Raw genomic sequence first — 17,843 nt, forward strand, 5'->3', positions numbered from 1 at the left:
CAATAAGTCTTGAAGATCTCAAGAAGTACCTTAAACGCTCCCTTCACAATTTGTTCCTCCACCCTTTATGATTTTGACAGGCCCAGGACAACCAGATATTACAAGGAAACTGATTTAGAGTCAAAGTACCAGGCTATAAACTTTAAATTTTGCCCCCTTTGGCTTAAGGTACAACTTGAGAGCAAGGCACAAAGAATCTATGAAGGTCTTTTTAGAAACAACAGACATGAAACATGATGTTGTGCAGCGAGTATTTAATGTATGCAATTCCCTCAAAATTTCCGAGTTCCAATTTTCCAGTTTCACAGTCCGATCACACAGAATCACAGTTTCACTGCTTGAGTTTTATTTCTTCAAATCAAGATATGGTATAGGTAATTCCACTGAAGCAGACTGGGCATATTACAGGGCATGCTGCCCCAGAGTACTCAAGTTAAGAAAGTCCAAGTCTGTCAAGCCCACTTCAGGAGCTGTGAAGCAAGTACTCAGGAACTGTGACTAAAATTAGCTGAAACGTATAATAAATTATACTGCAATGAGTCTAAATAGCACTAAACAATTGAAGAATTGATAGTTACTTGTAGTCAAGATTTTGTGCTAGAAACGTTTATTCTGCATACTAAGCAACCAAACTGTAGAAGACACAGAATGCAGATTTATTATTTTGTTGGGTATAAACTCAACTATAATAACAGTTTTAATTAAAACTATTTTATTTATCAGCTTGATTGCTCATAATTACTCCTCTCAATCAATAAGCAGTCCAATACTTGGCTTAACTTGAAAGACTAATTTAACAACTTCTTCTTAAGACTGAATTAAATCTCTAACTCATTGTCTCAAGTGAAATGGGTTGAATTATACCCATTACAAAAGGGTACAGAGGAAACACTAACTGCATATTAAACTGGAAAATTAACTGGACAAAGCTTCACATTTAATACAATTATGAAAGACAGATAATGGAAAAAATCTTAAATTAAGATTTTTCCAGTTGTAGCAAAGGGCACAATAAATCAATTTTAAGAAGTTGTAGCTTTTAAATATTTTTTTCATAAAAATATATATAGGAGAAATCAAACTATTTCCTAACAGAAGTGAAACAAAGCAAAGCAGTTAGAATAAAGGAATGTTTCTCAACTTGATCCATTAATCTAACAAATTCCCTCTTCATGGAGCATTAAATGCCTCCTAAAACAATTACAACAACACACTGCAAGAACCTCCACCCTCTAAAATCAGACAGACAAGTTTTCAAAGAAGGTCCAACACACACTAATTCTCCAAGATACATACACTTTAAAAGCACAGACAGGAGTTAACAGTGCTACTCAAATAACTCTTTCTATGACCATACACGCTCCCTTCTAATTTTCAAGTGCTAAAGCTATATCTCAAAAAGGGGTTTTGTTCCTTGTAAGAGATTTCTAACCAACAAACAATAAGACTCTGCAACATTTCCAATTAGTTCAGTTTTGTTTTAATGATATGGGGCAATTCTTAGACATTGTGTGGCTAATAACTACAAAATAAAGAGGTTTATTGGTGTGGTCTTGGAATCCAAATTTGAACTGTAAATTTGAATCAAGGTAATTAACTGAAAAGCCAGAGTGTCTGAAAATGCATACTAAGTTTTTTACTTCAATTTTGCAGTACTTCTTGAAGAACTTGGAAAAAGTGAAGTTGGTAGAACAGTATATATCACCAAGATTACAAAAACTGAAAGGAAATAATACATTGCAACAGTGATCCTCATTAAGTGAAGTTATTTCATCACAATAAATGTTTAAAAAAGTGTCAATGTTATTTAAAAAGTGTTGTATCCCCCCCCAAGTATTTGAAGACAGATAAACCTTTTTCCTTAGTCAAAATGGCTTTTAAAAAAAGTTTCTCAAAACAACAGCAATAATCAAAAAACATGAATTGTATTTTCTTTAATCCATAACACCTCTAGTGCTGAAGGGCCATCCATGTAAAAAGCAGATTCTTTGGGGACATTAGTCAATTAACTTAACAAAACCCAGTTTTACGATGATTTATCCTTCCTGCTACGAGGCGAGTCTGCTCCATTTGAGGTCACTGTTCCATTTATTCCATTTTCTAGAAAAAAGAAGAACACATTTTTCAAATACAATGAGATGCTTAATATTTTATTACATTTTTGTAGGTCCTATACAAACAGTTTTTTAACTTCTTTTCTGATATATCTTCTTTGTTAAACCTCATCACTGTAATTCATAATGCAATGGTATAGTGAAGTTTTTTTTTTTTTTTTAAGTGCAAAATTTAAAGTTTATCATGATAAAGTCCGGTTTCCTGACATTGGCCAGACACTGAAATGTGTGCATTATACGTATCTACACTGAAAATCAAGGCCAGCTATAATATTTTAGAAGATAATCTCTTAAAAAGTAAAATACTCAACCTTTAGAGAGACTGTCCTGTGAAATTCTGGAGACACACAGTATATACATAATACCCTGGTATACATTTTTTTGTTTGTTTGGGGTTTTTTTTTGTTTGTTTGGGTTTTTTTTTTTTTTTTTTTTTTTTGTTTATCCCACCTATTTAATTCTTGCCAAAATTACACTCCGCTTACTTTTACAAGCTTTTCGTATATACAGGAAATGTTTATAAACACACGCACACAATTTTTAAATATATACTTTAACATATATAATTCATTTGTTCTGATGAAGATATTTACATAGATAAGATGGACAGAAGTAAAACACTATTTCTAGCAGTTTCTACACCGTAGAACAATGATCCACAATCTATGGATTTATAATGCACACAGCTTATAGTGAAATGAAGCAACATGATACCACTGTGAATTAAAAGAATCCCCTTCATTCAGCGCCACCACAACCCAAGGAAGCAGAGATATTGCCTGACATTAATCAGATTTATAAAACAGAGTGAAGAGCAGAGTGCACAGCAAGCTATAATGCTTGCTGCTTAACATCTCTGCTCCGACTTACAGTACCATTCTGACTTCAAGCATTACATTTTTTCATACCAATAACTGGTTAAACTAATGTTTCCTATCTGCAGATATGTTGCAGATCACCACAGAGTGTGGCCAATCCACAAGAACAACTGTTGATCTCCCTCTCTCCCTCACTACCCCAAACGCTCCCATTTATGCAAACAGGCAACTACAAGAAAATAATAAAATCAGAAATATACGCGAGGGTAAAACCAGACACAGGCCCAATTAATCACATAGGAACAACCAAATTCTATCCAACATATTTGGTTGTAAACACTAGCACCATTTTAAGCCAACATAAGGTAGTCTTTGGATACTTTTCAAAAAGTTTGTGTTACTCTTAAATCAAGAAGCTTACAGACAATGAGCTAGATCCAAGCCAACTAACTGAAATCCTATTTTCTTAAACAGTTAAGTCAAAACACGTGTAAGTAAAACAAAGAACAAGAATCAGCATGTGCCTGGGTACCCCACCTACATCACCAATAGGATTTTTCTACTGTCATTTCTTGCTTTTGGCATAGTCTAAAAGCAACACATTTTATTGTACCCTGGCTCCCAAGAGTCCACCCAACCATGTACACACACACACAAAAAAAACTGTTTTAAACAGTTCAAATACACAGTCTTGATGCATCCTGTGCAAGTGTTGTGAACAGATAACATCACAGGAATCTTCAGAACAGAAGAATCTGAAACAACACTAACCTCTCCCATTTTAAAGTTCTTTTCTTCCCATTTAAAATAAGCTGAAAAATTCCCCAGTCTTTAAGATGGCATAGCTCAATTATTTTGTGAATATAACCACAATTCCAATTAACTGCCTTTTTCACTATTCATTTACCACTTGAAAGTCTCCATTGAAGTTGGGTGAAAACTAGCAAATTCACCAAATTACACGAACTAAATAGTTCAAGGGATTTTAAAAAGCTACTACATTTTTGACTAATTAAAATGCCATTTAAGGTTATGCTTTAAAAATATTTGTCATTAATTGCACAAAAAACAAAGTAAGACACAATGAACATGATTAAGAAGGACACTTACATAGGAAACTACCTTCACTCAATTAAAAAAAAAAAAGTCCTACTGGATTTACTGATGGAAACAGAAAACCCTAACACCACATAAAAGCCAAGTTGAGATTATTAAAAGTCATCAAAAAGGAGCACAGAAATACTCTAAAGCACATTATTTTAATAGAAAAGAATCTTGAAAAAAAATCTCTCTGAACTGATCTCTGACCATAAATCTCAGTTCTCAGTGCAAATGCTCTTCACACGTTACGTTCAGTGTAGGAAAAAGTGGAACAGGTTGGCATTACATGATTGGTAGCAAAGGATCACGTTGAAATAATCTTTTGAAATGACTCAATCAGTTTCAAAAAGTGCAGAAGTTATTCAAGCTAGCAGAAGTTTAACTGTTGATACAACAGAAATACTGAAGTGTGGCAATTTTTTTTTTTAAGTGAGCACATAATTTTCCTTGGAGGATAAAGCACTCTGTTCATCTTTCATGCTGCTTCCACAGAAAGGGTATGGCATAATCAAGAAGTCAAACCTGTAGTCATTAGTTCACTTCCAAATGCTTCTACACAGGTGGAGGAATAAGTAGTTATTACCTTCCCTTAAAAGAAATATCAAAATTCTACTTTTAGTAAAAACAGTTCAATATGAGCTTATTTACTGGATCATCAAATGATCTCCTTGCCCTAAAACCTCAGAGTTTAGTGGTAATGTAAAACAAGCTTGAAATGAATTGCAAGAAAAATTTAGAAGTCATTGATAACAAGAACAGATCTTAAAACATGTCTATTCCCTTGAAAAGGGACCAATACGTTAAGCATGGCACAATTTGCTCAAGTAATAAAATCAGACATAATAAAAACCTCCTGTTTCATTAGCTAAAGAAATGGCAATTCCTTCATTCAGTCAATTAAAAGAGAAAAACCAAACAATTTATAGTGAACTTTTTTTTAATTAAAAAACACCCCAACACAACAATATTCAACAATACTGTTTCTGTAACTGAGTCATCTCCTTGGAAGTGAAACACAAAATGTTTCTTTAGCAATTATATTTAAAAAAGGTTCTCCATTGCCTGAAGTTGTTTTTGAGAAGTAAAGGCAACAGGATAACTGAAAATACAAACCTCTTTCTTTTCTGGAGGTCTTCCCTTTAGCTGTTACAAACTTCTTTTTCACTGACTGAGGCTGAGAAGAATGCTCTCTCCATCTCCGAAGCTGGAAATTAATGAACTTCCACATCATAAATGCTTGAGTCATGCAGATGGAGGCCAGCACACTGATTCTAGAAACAAAACACAGGTAAAGGTTTATCAGTAAGTTTATCCCATCATCCAAAGAGGAAAGGAAAGTAAAACACCACCTCAGATAGTTTTGTGTGTGTCACAGACTGCCTTTTTACTCAGGTTCCTCTAACACATTAAAATGATTCCTTCTAGATAATATGAATTCGTAAAAGTTTATGGTTTGGGTTTTTTTGGTGCGACTTCTCCCTCCCCCCTCCTAGTAACATCCATCTTCTAAGCCAAGTAAGAGTTAGCCCACATAAGCAAGCAGGCATAGCACAGCTGAACAAAATTAGATACACAGTGACAGTGAAGTCTCTGCTCCTCCATCAAAACTGGAAAACACTAGATTTCTTTCCTGCTTTCTCCTTTCTCAGTATTAGTCTCAAGATACCAAGTAGTAACAGCTGAAAATGGTTAAAGAGAGTCTTGCAGTTCTGAGTATCAATTCTGTACGGTAATGCTGACATTGTCAGTGTTTTAATAACTTCCTTTTCTGGATTTAATTCATCAAAAAGGCCAGGTGGCTGGCTGAACATTCTGAATCACACAGCAGCAATAGGAGATATGACAAAGGCAGAGAAAGAGGTAGGAATCTTCAACCAGGACCTAAGATGCTCTGGGCAAAACGGCCTGACCTCTACAAAGTCACTGCAATTATATCTAGAATTCAATTCACTAACTCTAAAACATTTGAAAGTAATCTCTGTAATTTGATATTCCCTTTAATTATTTTTCTGACAAAAAAAATACAGTAACCTGTTACAGATTTCTCAGCTGTAGACTGTAAATTCTTCAAGTCATTTCACTGTGCCTTACAAGTGTGTTACAGAAGGTACTCCTATTGATCCCCTTGGTTGCATGAAAACACCTAACCATTCAGAATTACTAGCATTAATAAATACACAATATAAATGGTATGGTAACACAGGTTTACAGCTCATGCTTAGGAAGTGTTCCAAGTTTACTGTACCTAACAGCCAGGATATTAAAGTTTCCAGTACTGAAATTCAGCTGCTGATCTTCTGCTCTTGCCAATCCAAAGCCAAAAGTGAGGACTGAGAGAATCAAGGTGAGAAGCCTTCCCAAAACAAAAAGCACTGCCCAGAGTGAAAATCTACAAAGAAAAACACCACAAAAACTAAATTAATTTTCTGTTCACGATACAAGTACTAACAACACAAATATTTACTCTTTACCATGTGCATTTGTTTGAAATGTAAGCATTTGCCTAAATGCATTATTTTGCACTCATCCTAAACTAGTCTTGTATTTCTAGTACTCAGATAAGACAAAAAGTAAGAGAAGCCCTGCCTCACAATTTTTTTTTTTTTTTGTTACAAAGTATCTATAGAACTGGCTGCATTATGCTGCCCCTTTCCTCTACAAAACTTTTTTTTAAAATATTAATACATAGTGTAAGATTTTATTTCATTTTATACTGCTACTAACATTTACATAAATAGGTGAATAAGGTAAAAAACTTGGTTGTTTTAGAGAAATAAATACTAGAACTAGTCTGCAGAACCATGGCCTCTAAGGAAACATTGAACTTTTTTGCAATTTTGGTTTCTGGTTAGTTAAATGCACACGGCTTTGAGACAGGAATGACATGAATTTAAAAGATGAAGACTACTTACCCTTTCTGGTATCTTTCATCACTGAAGTAGAAAAGACGGGATATATGGAAAAGAAATTCAACGAAGTAATGCAATACCAGAAGAACAAGTCCAAGATGGGTCAGACTATAAAAACAAATAAAACAAACATTCAGACGTTTTGTTAGATGTTTAAGACAGAGAAAGAAGCCAGCAAAAGTCTACAATTGACTTACTTCAGGAGATAGGCTCCAGCAATATGGAAGAGATAAAGTCCAATGTAGACAATCTGGCGAAAGATATCTTCCTATTAGGAAGAAAAAAGTCATTATGTATTACACACAATGTTATATGTTATAGTACAATGATACATATTATTACAAAGCATTACCTAGTCTTGGAAATTCTTCATGGTTTATAAGCTACCTTAACGTGGCCTGTTCTGGCACTGAATTACTCAACCTAGATCATCTAATTCCACACATAACTTATTGTTTACTTACTAATAATATCGTAGACATATGCCATTGTGAGAAAAATGCACCAAACATCAAAAAGATGCTTTTTAAAAGGATCCAGTTTTATCTGATATGACTACCGTGAATTTGTACTAGCTATTACAATACTTATTTGATGTGCATTACTGTATCATCAGATAACTTCCTACAGTTTTATGTAGATTCTGTCAGATTGCTACAGAAATAAAGTAAGTCTATGAACCAAAATGAAAAGTTTTCCAAGTGTGACATCTATTTCAAAAATTCAAGATCATCCAAGATTCTGGGACACTGTTGCTGGCAAATACAGAGAATAATATTACTAACCAGTCATGCGAAGCTACATGGTCACACTTCAAATTAGGTTTTAGCCAGCCCCATGCAATTTAACACTTCATAGAGATGAAATAATAAAGAGGAAGAGACATGAATTAGACGCACAGCACATGCAAAGTAGAAGGTGCCGTCTGTGAACAGAAAAATCATGAGATGACAATAAAAAAAAAAAATCTGTCCTGAAGTGGTATGCAGAATATATTCAGTTGTGCTTAAGAAACTCCTACTTTTTGGAAAGATTCCCTAAACTTCAAGCAAGGGGCTTCAGCTTTGTCGTAGAATCATAGACTGGTTAGAGTTGGAAGGGACCTTCTAGTTCCAACCCCCCTGCTAGAGGCAGGGACACCTCCCACTAGACCAGGTTGCCCAAAGACCCATCCAGCCTGGCCTTGAACACTTCCAGGGATGGGGCATCCACAACTTCTCTGGGCAACCTGTTCCAGTGTCTCACCACCCTCACAGTGAAAAATTTCTTCCTAATATCTAATCTAAATCTACCCTCTTTCAGTCTAAAACCATTACCCTTTGTCCTATCGCTACACTCCCTGATAAAGCATTCCTCCCCAGCTCTTCTGTAGGCCCCCTTTAGGTACTGGAGGGCCGCTATAAGGTCTCCCTGGAACCTTCTCTTCTCCAGGCTGAACAACCCCAACTCTCATCTTGTCTTCATAGGAGAGGCGTTCCAGCCCTCTCGCAGTTTTTGTGTCCCTCCTCTGGACTCTCCTCTCGACCTACTCTAAAAGAAAACAAGAAATGAGTTCTTTCAAACAAATTAGAGAATAGTCAGCACAAATGCTCAGTTTCTCCAAGGACTACCAGGATGAGCCCTTACACTTTATATTGAGAACGGAGGTAACATTTATATAGCCCATGCTGCCTGCTTAGACAAACTGTCATAGGCTGAAGGCCTACTGGGATAACGTAGGCAGAGGTATACATTGCCATACAGAACGCCAAGTTAAGAACTTCTTTTCTTGCCCACATCAGCAGTACAGACAGCTAGACCTGAGAGAAGCCAAGATGGCAGAGGTTAAACTGTGGTGAAAGAAATATCAACTGCTAACTTGTTAGAACAAATGTACTATCATTCTTCAAACTTAATGCAAAAGACAGGGGCGAAAATTCCAAGCAGTTTTACTAAAACACTACTATTCGATATACAGCACTTCTTCCACTTGTGACAGCTTTCTTGAAGTTATGTTAAAAAAACCTCCACACTTGGATATGAAGTCAAATTCGAGAGGTATCACTAGCACAATATGCAAACACCAGCTGCAGTTTATCTGCAAAACATCAGTGTTTATACTGCATCTGATCAGCAGGAAAACAAAGCATCTCATTACTATTTTCCCAAGCCTCTTCTAGGCTTTTGAACAAAGACCTACGGTTACGTAACACATAGGTTTCATTTTCTTGACTAAAGCAGAACTCTGGCAGTAGAGACACAGTCCAGTCACAGAGCAACAACACAGAATGGTTTGAGTTGGAAGAGGTCTTTATACGTCATCTAGTCTAACACCTCCTGCCACGGGCAGCGACATCTTTCACTAGACCAGGTTGCTTAAAGCCTCATCCAGCCTGTCTTTGAACACTTCCATGGATGGGGCCTCCACAATTTCTCTGAGCAACTTGTTCCAGTGTCTCACCACCCTCATTGTAAAAAATTTATTCCTTGTATCTAACCTAAATCTACTCTCTTTCAGATTAAAATCATCGCTCCTTGTCCTGTCACTACAGGCCTCAATAAAGAGTTTTTCTCCATCTTTCTTATAAGCCCCCTTCAAATATTGAGACCACAGTAAGGTCTGCCCAGAACCGTCTTGTCTCCAGGCTGAACAACCCCAACTCTTTAAGCCTCTCTCCATAGGAGAGATGCTCCAGCCCTCTGCTAATTTTTTGTGGCCCTCCTCTGGACCCACTCCAACAGGTCCATGTTGGGTTGATGGCTCCAGAGCTGGACTCAGTACTCCAGGTGGGGTCTCACGAAAGCAGAGTAGAGGGGTAGAATCACCCCCCTCAACCTGCTGGCCACACTTCCTTTGATGTGGCCCAGGACATGGTTGGCTTTCTGGGCTGCAAGCACACATTTACAGCTCACGTCCAGCTTTTCATCCACCAGTACTTTCAAGTCCTTTTCTGCAGGGCTGCTCTTGATCCCTTCATCGACCCGGCCCGTATTGATGTTGGGGATTCCTGTGACCTAGGTGCAGGACCTTGCACTTGGCCTTATAGAACTTCATGAGGTTCACGCGGGCCCACTCCTCACACCTGTTAAGATCCCTCTGTATTACATACCTTCCCTCAAGTAGATCTACTGCACCACTCATCTTGGTGTAATCTGCAAATTTGCTGAGTGCACTCAATCCCACTATCTATGTCATTGATGAAGACATTAAATAGCACTGGTCCCAGTACAGATCCTTGAAGAACACCACTCATTTCTGGTTTCACTTGGACATTGAGCCACTGACTGTAACTCTTTGGACCAGCCATCCAGCGAACAAGCCATCCAGCCATTTCCTTATCTATCTGACAGTCCACCTCTCTCCAATTTAAAGGTAAGAATGCTGTGGGGGACCATACAAAAAGCCTTAACAGAAGTTCAGGTAGCTCTTCACTCATCCACCAATGCAGTCACTCACTCCGCCACAGAAGGCCGCTGAATTAGTCAAGCATATCCTGCCCTTGGTGAAGCCACATTGAAGAGTTTAAAACAGAAAAGTTTAAAAAGGAAACTGCATATGCAAAAGGAGCCTGAGCAAAAACATGCAGAGAGGCTACTTAGATCAGTCCAGGGAGGCAAAAAGCGTGCTACACAAAATCTACAGTAAACTCAGTGTTTTGAGAACCCCAACAGAGAAAACCCTTAGGGGGAAAAGGATGCTGTTAAAAATTGAGCATTGAAAAAAAATCTCAATGCACAACTAAGCAGAACTTCTGCTGAGGACAGTGGTATTTAAATCAAATCCCAGATTTTAATATTCCCTGGATTAAATTATTTACTGCTTACATTCTTCACCTGTATCACGATTCATGAAGCAATTCTAGATTTCATTGAGACTACTCAGACTACACATTACAAGAAATAAAAAAGTTTGAAAAGAAAGTCTCACATTCATTTGCTCAAGGGAAAATTCTTTTAGTAGATGAAAAACACTAGTTATTTTTATTTTTACTTACGCAACAGATATATAGCAATTTTACTGCAATTAGAAATACAGGATTTAGCTGAAAAGAAAAAAACCTACTTTCTCACACAGACATTTGAGCACCCAAAATTCCATCAGGAAAATTGGGTAACACAAATAAGAAAAGGGTAGGAAATCTAGGGTAACACATTACTCTGGAAGTCCAAAAGACATTAACTATTCCACTGTTCGAATTGCTTTGTTCGGAGTTCTTTCAATTTACATTTTGAACTTACTTTTTTAGTTTTCTGGAAGTACAATTCTGGAAAAGCATGAAACCAGTATGCCAACTGTAAGATGTAGAAAAACTTCATTTGAAACCTGTACAATACAGCAAGAATTGAAGAATATTACTTTTTATTAATGAACTTAAAACATTTCAGAAGCTTCCTAGTGAACACATTTAATCAAAGTCTCTAAAGAAAAATATAGATCCTGCCTGCCAGCCAACTCAAAAGTCAGATCTTTTAAAAACAAAATAATTAAGATAAAGCCTGAAAAAACATAATTCTTTAAATAATAGCCTACAGAAAGAGAACTCTATGCTACAAATTGACAGAGAATCAAGTTTCTCCATAAATACGAGCAAAAATACATTAACATTTAATATAGGTGTACAGACTATTTAGTCTACAAAGTTTGTATGTGACACACTCTAAGTTTAAAACACTCCCTCCTCTCCCCAACAATGCTCTAATGAAAAGGCCTTACGGAATCAGAGTGTGCGGATAGTCCCTCCACAGAGAGGTTGGATCTGATATATAGTTCTCCTAAAAAAAACAAACAAAAAAAACACAATAAACCCTCAAACATGCTACTTCCTAATCAGAAGTAATGAATGAACATACATACACATGTGTACTTATGTATACGCACGTGTGTACATACAAACATGCACACATCTACACACACACAGGTAAAAGCTGCAGATGAATATATTTTCTTTTAAAACAAACCACAAAACACCAAAACAAAAACAACAAACCCAAATCTGAGAGACAGCTGTATTGGCTTAGAAAAATAGAAAGCAACCAAACAAACCAAGCATTCATTCAAGATAAGATTGTCCTTATGAGATGGAGGTTATTTCAGCATCACTACAGCCATAAGTCTTCCCCTGTAAATTGCTGACAAGCTCTGAGCTTAATTAAGAGAAGCAAAGTTTTTTTCAGGAGTCATTATGTTAAGGAAAAAAAAAAAGAAAACAAAAACCACAGAACAAAACTCTTCTTCTTTGAAACTAAGCTGATACACATACAGCCACTAGTAAAGAGCATGCCATGTAAAAGCACACGCTCACCTAAGCCTACAGCAGTCTGCCCATACATCCATTCCCTAGGCTGCCAAAATGCTATATATGATGTTTTTTTAACATTTACTTTACACTAACAAGCCAACACAAAACAAACTAGAGAGAATGAAGTACCACAGTAGAGCTAAAAAGTTTAATCAGTTGACAGTAAATCAAATTAACTCAGACTGAGCAATGGTAACGCTATTCGACTTTATCCTCCGTCATGACTACAATCTACACAAAATCCCTAAACTTGTCCCTGCTTAATATTAAAACCAGCTAAAACCAGAAAAATAAGCCAAAAACTTATTTATCATCATCTTAAGTGAAGCTTTTGAAATCTCGTAATACAAACAGAAGAGAAAGCATACTTACAGAGACAAGAATACTTGTTCCCCAAACACAGGAGAAAAGGTAGAATGCACTAAGTTGCCCAGACTCATTGAACTTGCTATGCTTTGTTTTTGAAAAGTGCATTTTCCTGTTAATTTTCTGAAATGAAAGTCCATTATTATTCATATGCTGTAGTACTTAACATTTACCTGTTAACTGCATTAGAACATCTAAAAGTTTCAATGCATGTTTTAACAGTTAAAAGTTTTAATGCAATAGTTTACTATTAAGTTAATAGTCTTAAAGTCTAATTAAAACTTGACAATTACCTTGATGAAAGGAATTAGTATTTTGTACTTACATCCAGTACATACTCCTGAATTATAGCATGTATGATTATTGCTACAAGCATGTAAAAGAAAATTGTAGCCAAGTCTTTGATGCCATAGTGATAGAGAGAGATTGTTTCTGCAGATTGTTCTTCTAAAAGACAAACAGAATTAACTGTTAGGCATCAATACAGTTTACTCACTAATAAGTTTGTTTTTCAAAGTGAAACCTTTCATATAGAAGTAGTTTGTAGTCAGCTGAACAAACATAAGTCAAATTAAACTGCCGTCATGAGTTAGATCACTAGATGGTTTACAATCATCTTCTCCATCACATCACAAACCAATTTGATTCTGGAAAGATGTATTATAAACATGAAAACGTAAGAGCACTTATGAATATTACCCAAACGCATTGAAGGGGGACAATAAAATTATGTTAAACTACCACTATTGACTAGTAAAGATCGTCACTTGCAAAACCAGAGTAAGAATTACTGTGAACTTATATACACCAGTCAGAGGGTGTTTTAGCACTAATGAAGAACCCAGCAGAACAGAAACACTGTCCCTAACCTAATTAAAATGGAGTTTTACTAAAAATAAAGTGGAGTCCTTGAAAATTGCTTAGTATTTATGCAAATTGACACATTCACTTACCCCCAGTCTAGAAATTATGGCATGCTAATAACATCTGAACACACTGTCTCATAACTAACCTCCTGCAAGATACATACCTGTGGCAGGAATGGTAACATTATACTGAAGTGTAACAAAAATGACAGCTGCTTTTGCTGTAATCTGAAAGAGAAAAAACATAAGTGCTAAGTTCTCACTGAAATAAACTGAACACATCTGCCCATAGCTTTAGCGCCCTTCCCCAGCACGTTTGCCTCCTCTGATCAACACACATTATCGCACCATTTTACCTGACTTTCCAAAGGCAGAACACATCGTGTGATCTCTATAGGTTTGTTTACAGAATACCCAATCTCCTGAATGAAATATCTTCAAAAATACTACTTACAAGTAGTCTTTTCTACAACATTAAAACAAAAACACATGCTGCATTTCTTTCTTCAGTCCATACTGTATTATTACATTAACAGCATGTACAAAATCACGCAAACCCTAGACCACGATGCATGCAGCAGTTACTGAGAATGAACTTCATTTAAAACTACTTTTAGACAAAATTTGAAGGTTGGTATAGTTTTCACAAATCTGTGGGTGATTTGGAAAACGTAGACAGGAAAGGAGAAAAGGCATACAGAATGGAAAACCATTTCAGGCCAGCTGCATACCAACTCAATACGATTAGCATTCTTTCGACCCTGGGGATCCTTTGGCAAGAAGTGCAAAACAAAAGAAATGAAATTTAGCAGTAGTGGTACTACTCCTTTACAATGGACAGTAAGAAAAAGCAGAATGAAATGGGGGTGTTTGTGTATGTTCTAAAGCCTTTTTGTTTAGGGGGGTGGTGATACTGTAAAACACCTAATAAATAAGCAACAGCACAAGTTCTTACCTATCAATATGCATCAACTAATTTTCAACTTTAACACAGTTTTCTTGAATCCCAACATGAATCAACATGTCTTAACAGAAAGGGAAGAATAGCCATGCCTTACAATATTTATGGTTTGATCCACTGTAAAAATGTAGCATCTTTGTTGCATTTATAAGACTGACAAAAAAAAAAAAAAAAACAAACCCACAAAAAAAACCCCAAAAACTCCCAACAAAAAAAAAAAAAAAAACAAAAACAAAAACAAACCCAAACTCCTTTATGAATCTGGGAAGGATATGTTGGATAGCTGAAGACATCAACTGAGTTACTACCAACTTTTACTATCATTCACAAGAACCGAGACATTCATTTTTAAAACTAGCACTTTATAAACAAGCCCTGGATTTTCTAGGAATCCCTGAATACACAGTGGATTGTTCACTCCACGTAAATTCAGGGAATACAACTAGTTTGCCTGTATTAGTGAAGCTGCCTCGGGCTCCCTATTCATCAAGGGAGCACTCAAGAGGACAATTCAAAACATTAGTCAATTCTGAACTGCCCTTTGAAGGCTCTGTCAACTACTCACAAAGTCCTAATTCAGCTGCACAAGTAAGGCAGTATAAACACCTTACCAGACCAACATTGACCACAGAGGGTGATTTCCAAGACCTGTATCAAAGCATTTAAAAAAGTGCAGCAATCTTCTCAGCCATACCACATCTGTGCCAACAGGGTATATGGATCATCATGGATCAAAAAAAATTAGAAACAAAGACTTCAGCACATCCAATCCCCCCTCAAAACTTCCAGCCCTACCAGTAACACTGTAAATACAGTAAGCCAGAAGTAGACATACAAGCTAATGGTTTAAGTCCATCTCTTTAACCTCAATCCCCAGAAAACCACCATATAAGGACTGTCTTGGTGATTTTTGATAGTAAACCCAAACATAACAGCCTCCTTGGTCTGCCCTGCTTTTTCTTTCCATACACATATAAATTATTTTCTTTTTTCCTAACTCCACTGGCCTCTAATGCTGAGCAGTATCAACAGCTGGATAAAATTATTCTGAAAACCATCCATACAACAAAAAGGCCCCAAACCCCAAACAAATGGTTGAAACACTGAAAAGCCAGAAACATTTAGCCAACAAAAATGGAAGTGCCTTACTTTGGCGGGACGCAACTGTGAACATTTTGGAAGTCACACAGGTAAACCACCTTTTCAGTTCTCTCAGAATGTGACGGAGGAGTGCCAAGGCGGCACGCTTTGGATCAGCAGCCAAGCTCAAGGTTTGGTTGTCCCCAGGCACCCCTCCGCCGGAGTTTATTAACTTCTCATGTCATTTAGGAAGAGCTTCAATTACCCCGTCCTACACGGGGGCCCAAGGGGAGCGCCTGGCCTGCCAGCGGGCCCGAGCGGCATGGCTGGCGGGGCCGACCTTCCCTCAGGCCCGAGAGGCCGAAGGGAGCGCTCCCCCCGACCGCCGTCACACCCGGCGGGGTAAGGGGGGCTGGGGGGGGGGGTGCAACCGCGGCTCCAGCCGAGGCTCCCGCACCGACCCCCTGCGGGATAACAGCTCCGCAAACCGCTCGTCGCCCCGGGAGCTCCGTGAGGCGACGCGCGGCCCCGGGCTCCGCCGGGGTGTGTGTGTGGGATGGGGGTGTGGGGTGGAGGGGGGTGTGAGGGGGAACCCGCCGTGCACCCCCCCCACGAGCGGCGGCCGTTTGTACACGTCACCGCTGGCCTCCCCTCCCCGCGCGGCCTGACGGGAGCCGTAGTGCCGGCGGGGCCGCGCACACAAAGAGCGGGGGACTCGCCTGTCGCGGATGGGCCTCGCCAACCCCCTCCATACCCCCCTCCCTCCTCCCGCGGGGGGGAGCGCGGCCGCACACTCCTCCCCCGGCCGCCGCGCTCCGACTGCCACGTAACCCCGCCGCCAGCAGGAACTCCCCCCCACGCCGCCGCCGCGGGAGGAAGCGCGCCGCCCCGCTACGCGTCCCCTCACGGCGGCGGGGCTGCGGGGGGGGGGGGGGGGAGGGGGCGCGACAGGGCCTCCCCCTCACAGGCGGCGAGTGGAGACACGGGAGCCGCGTCCCCGCGGCTCTCCGGGCCGAGATGGGGAAGAGGGCGTTCCCCGAGGGGCCGGGCCCGGGCAAGCGAGGATGAGCCGCGGGGATGGCGCCCGCGTTGGCTCCTCCGGCCGTGTGGCGGAGGGGCCGGGGAGGGCGTGGGCCGCCGGGCAGGTGCGCCGGCAGCCGCCCGCGCTGGCTGAGGGGAAGCTGCAGCCATCTGCCGCCCACCCGCCCCCGGTGCACCGGGACCCACCGAGCCCTCCCCGCCCAGCGCCGAGGGCCCCCAGGCGGAGGGGGAGGTGGTGGAAGAAGCGGGGACGAAGCCCCCGGGTCGGGGGCGCCGGTGCCACCTCACCTCGAACATGAGCCCCAGCAGGAAGATCATGGCCATACAGGACACGATGTCCGCATGGTTCTGCACGATGAACTCGTGGCTCAGCACCGGCGGGTTCTTGTTGCTCTTCTTGCGGATCGCCATGGCGGGCAGGGAGCTGGGCGCCGCCGCCGCCTCCCCGCTGCCAGCACAGCTCCTCTCGCCGCGGCCAGGAAGAGGCGGAGGAGGAGGCGGCCGCGCAGCCCAGGAATGGCAGCCGCCGCTCCGCTTCACCCCGCCCCGGCCGCAGAGGAGCAGCCCCGGCCGCCGCCAGCAGCGCCCCCACCGGCCGGCGGGCCGCCTCCCTCCCCGCGGGGGCGGCGAGGGGCAGCGCCCGGCAGTTCAAACCGACCGAGGGCGGTGCGGGCCGGCGTCTGTCAGTAGAGCAGAACCGAGCCGCGCTGTGCCGCTCTGGCCGGCTACTGGCTGGGGGTAGCCCATAGCCCCCAGAAAATGGCCGTGGGTCTCGCCGGGGTCGCGGAGGAGGCGGCAGTGCTGCGGCGCCAGCCGGACCCGCGCCCTCCCGGGCTGCCGCCGCCGCTGCGGTGCGTGCCCGCGGAGCCGGGCCAGGATCCGCTACCTCCTTCCCCCCCCGGCCGTCCAGGTTCACCTTTGATTTCTTCCTCCTCCCCCCAGGGCTCTGGGCTAAGGCTGATTGTCGCCAGACCTCCGCCAGCTGACGCGGGGCACCCGCAGGGTGCAATTAGGCAGCCGCGGGCAGCGGGTTCATTAGGGTGAACGGCGGAGCGGCAGCCGCGGGGCACAGGGTTTCAGCGCGCCGGCAGCGGGGTCCCTCCACCCCGGCTGCTCCCCCTGTGCCGCACAGCCGGAAATCACATCCGTTATCCAGGGAACAGCGGCAAGGAACCCAATGACAAGAAAGAAGAAGGGGAGAAAAGCTAACGGGGAAGCGTAGAAGGAAGAGACGTTAAAAGGGAGGCCGGGTGTGGGTTAAAAAGCCACCCCGATCACAGAAGGCTGTTCCAGGTTACAACAGGTGAG

General features: G+C 41.0%; 1 protein-coding gene across 1 annotated transcript; it reads right to left on the reverse strand.

The window, feature by feature from the left end:
• Positions 1 to 1,222: 1,222 nt before the first annotated feature.
• Positions 1,223 to 17,035, reverse strand: TRAM1 (translocation associated membrane protein 1). Its single transcript, XM_082479093.1, has 11 exons — positions 16,824 to 17,035; positions 13,618 to 13,681; positions 12,913 to 13,034; positions 12,594 to 12,710; positions 11,636 to 11,694; positions 11,161 to 11,245; positions 7,140 to 7,210; positions 6,946 to 7,050; positions 6,279 to 6,422; positions 5,147 to 5,304; positions 1,223 to 2,100 (listed from the first exon to the last, which is right to left on the reverse strand). The coding sequence occupies exons 1-11, from the start codon at positions 16,944 to 16,946 to the stop codon at positions 2,027 to 2,029; spliced, it is 1,122 nt and encodes a 373-aa protein (XP_082335219.1). The 5' UTR covers positions 16,947 to 17,035; the 3' UTR covers positions 1,223 to 2,026.
• Between the last annotated feature and the right edge of the window lie 808 nt (positions 17,036 to 17,843).

This window comes from Vanellus vanellus (assembly GCF_965231255.1).
Source record: "Vanellus vanellus genome assembly, chromosome: 2".
Taxonomy (NCBI): Eukaryota; Metazoa; Chordata; class Aves; order Charadriiformes; family Charadriidae; genus Vanellus; species Vanellus vanellus.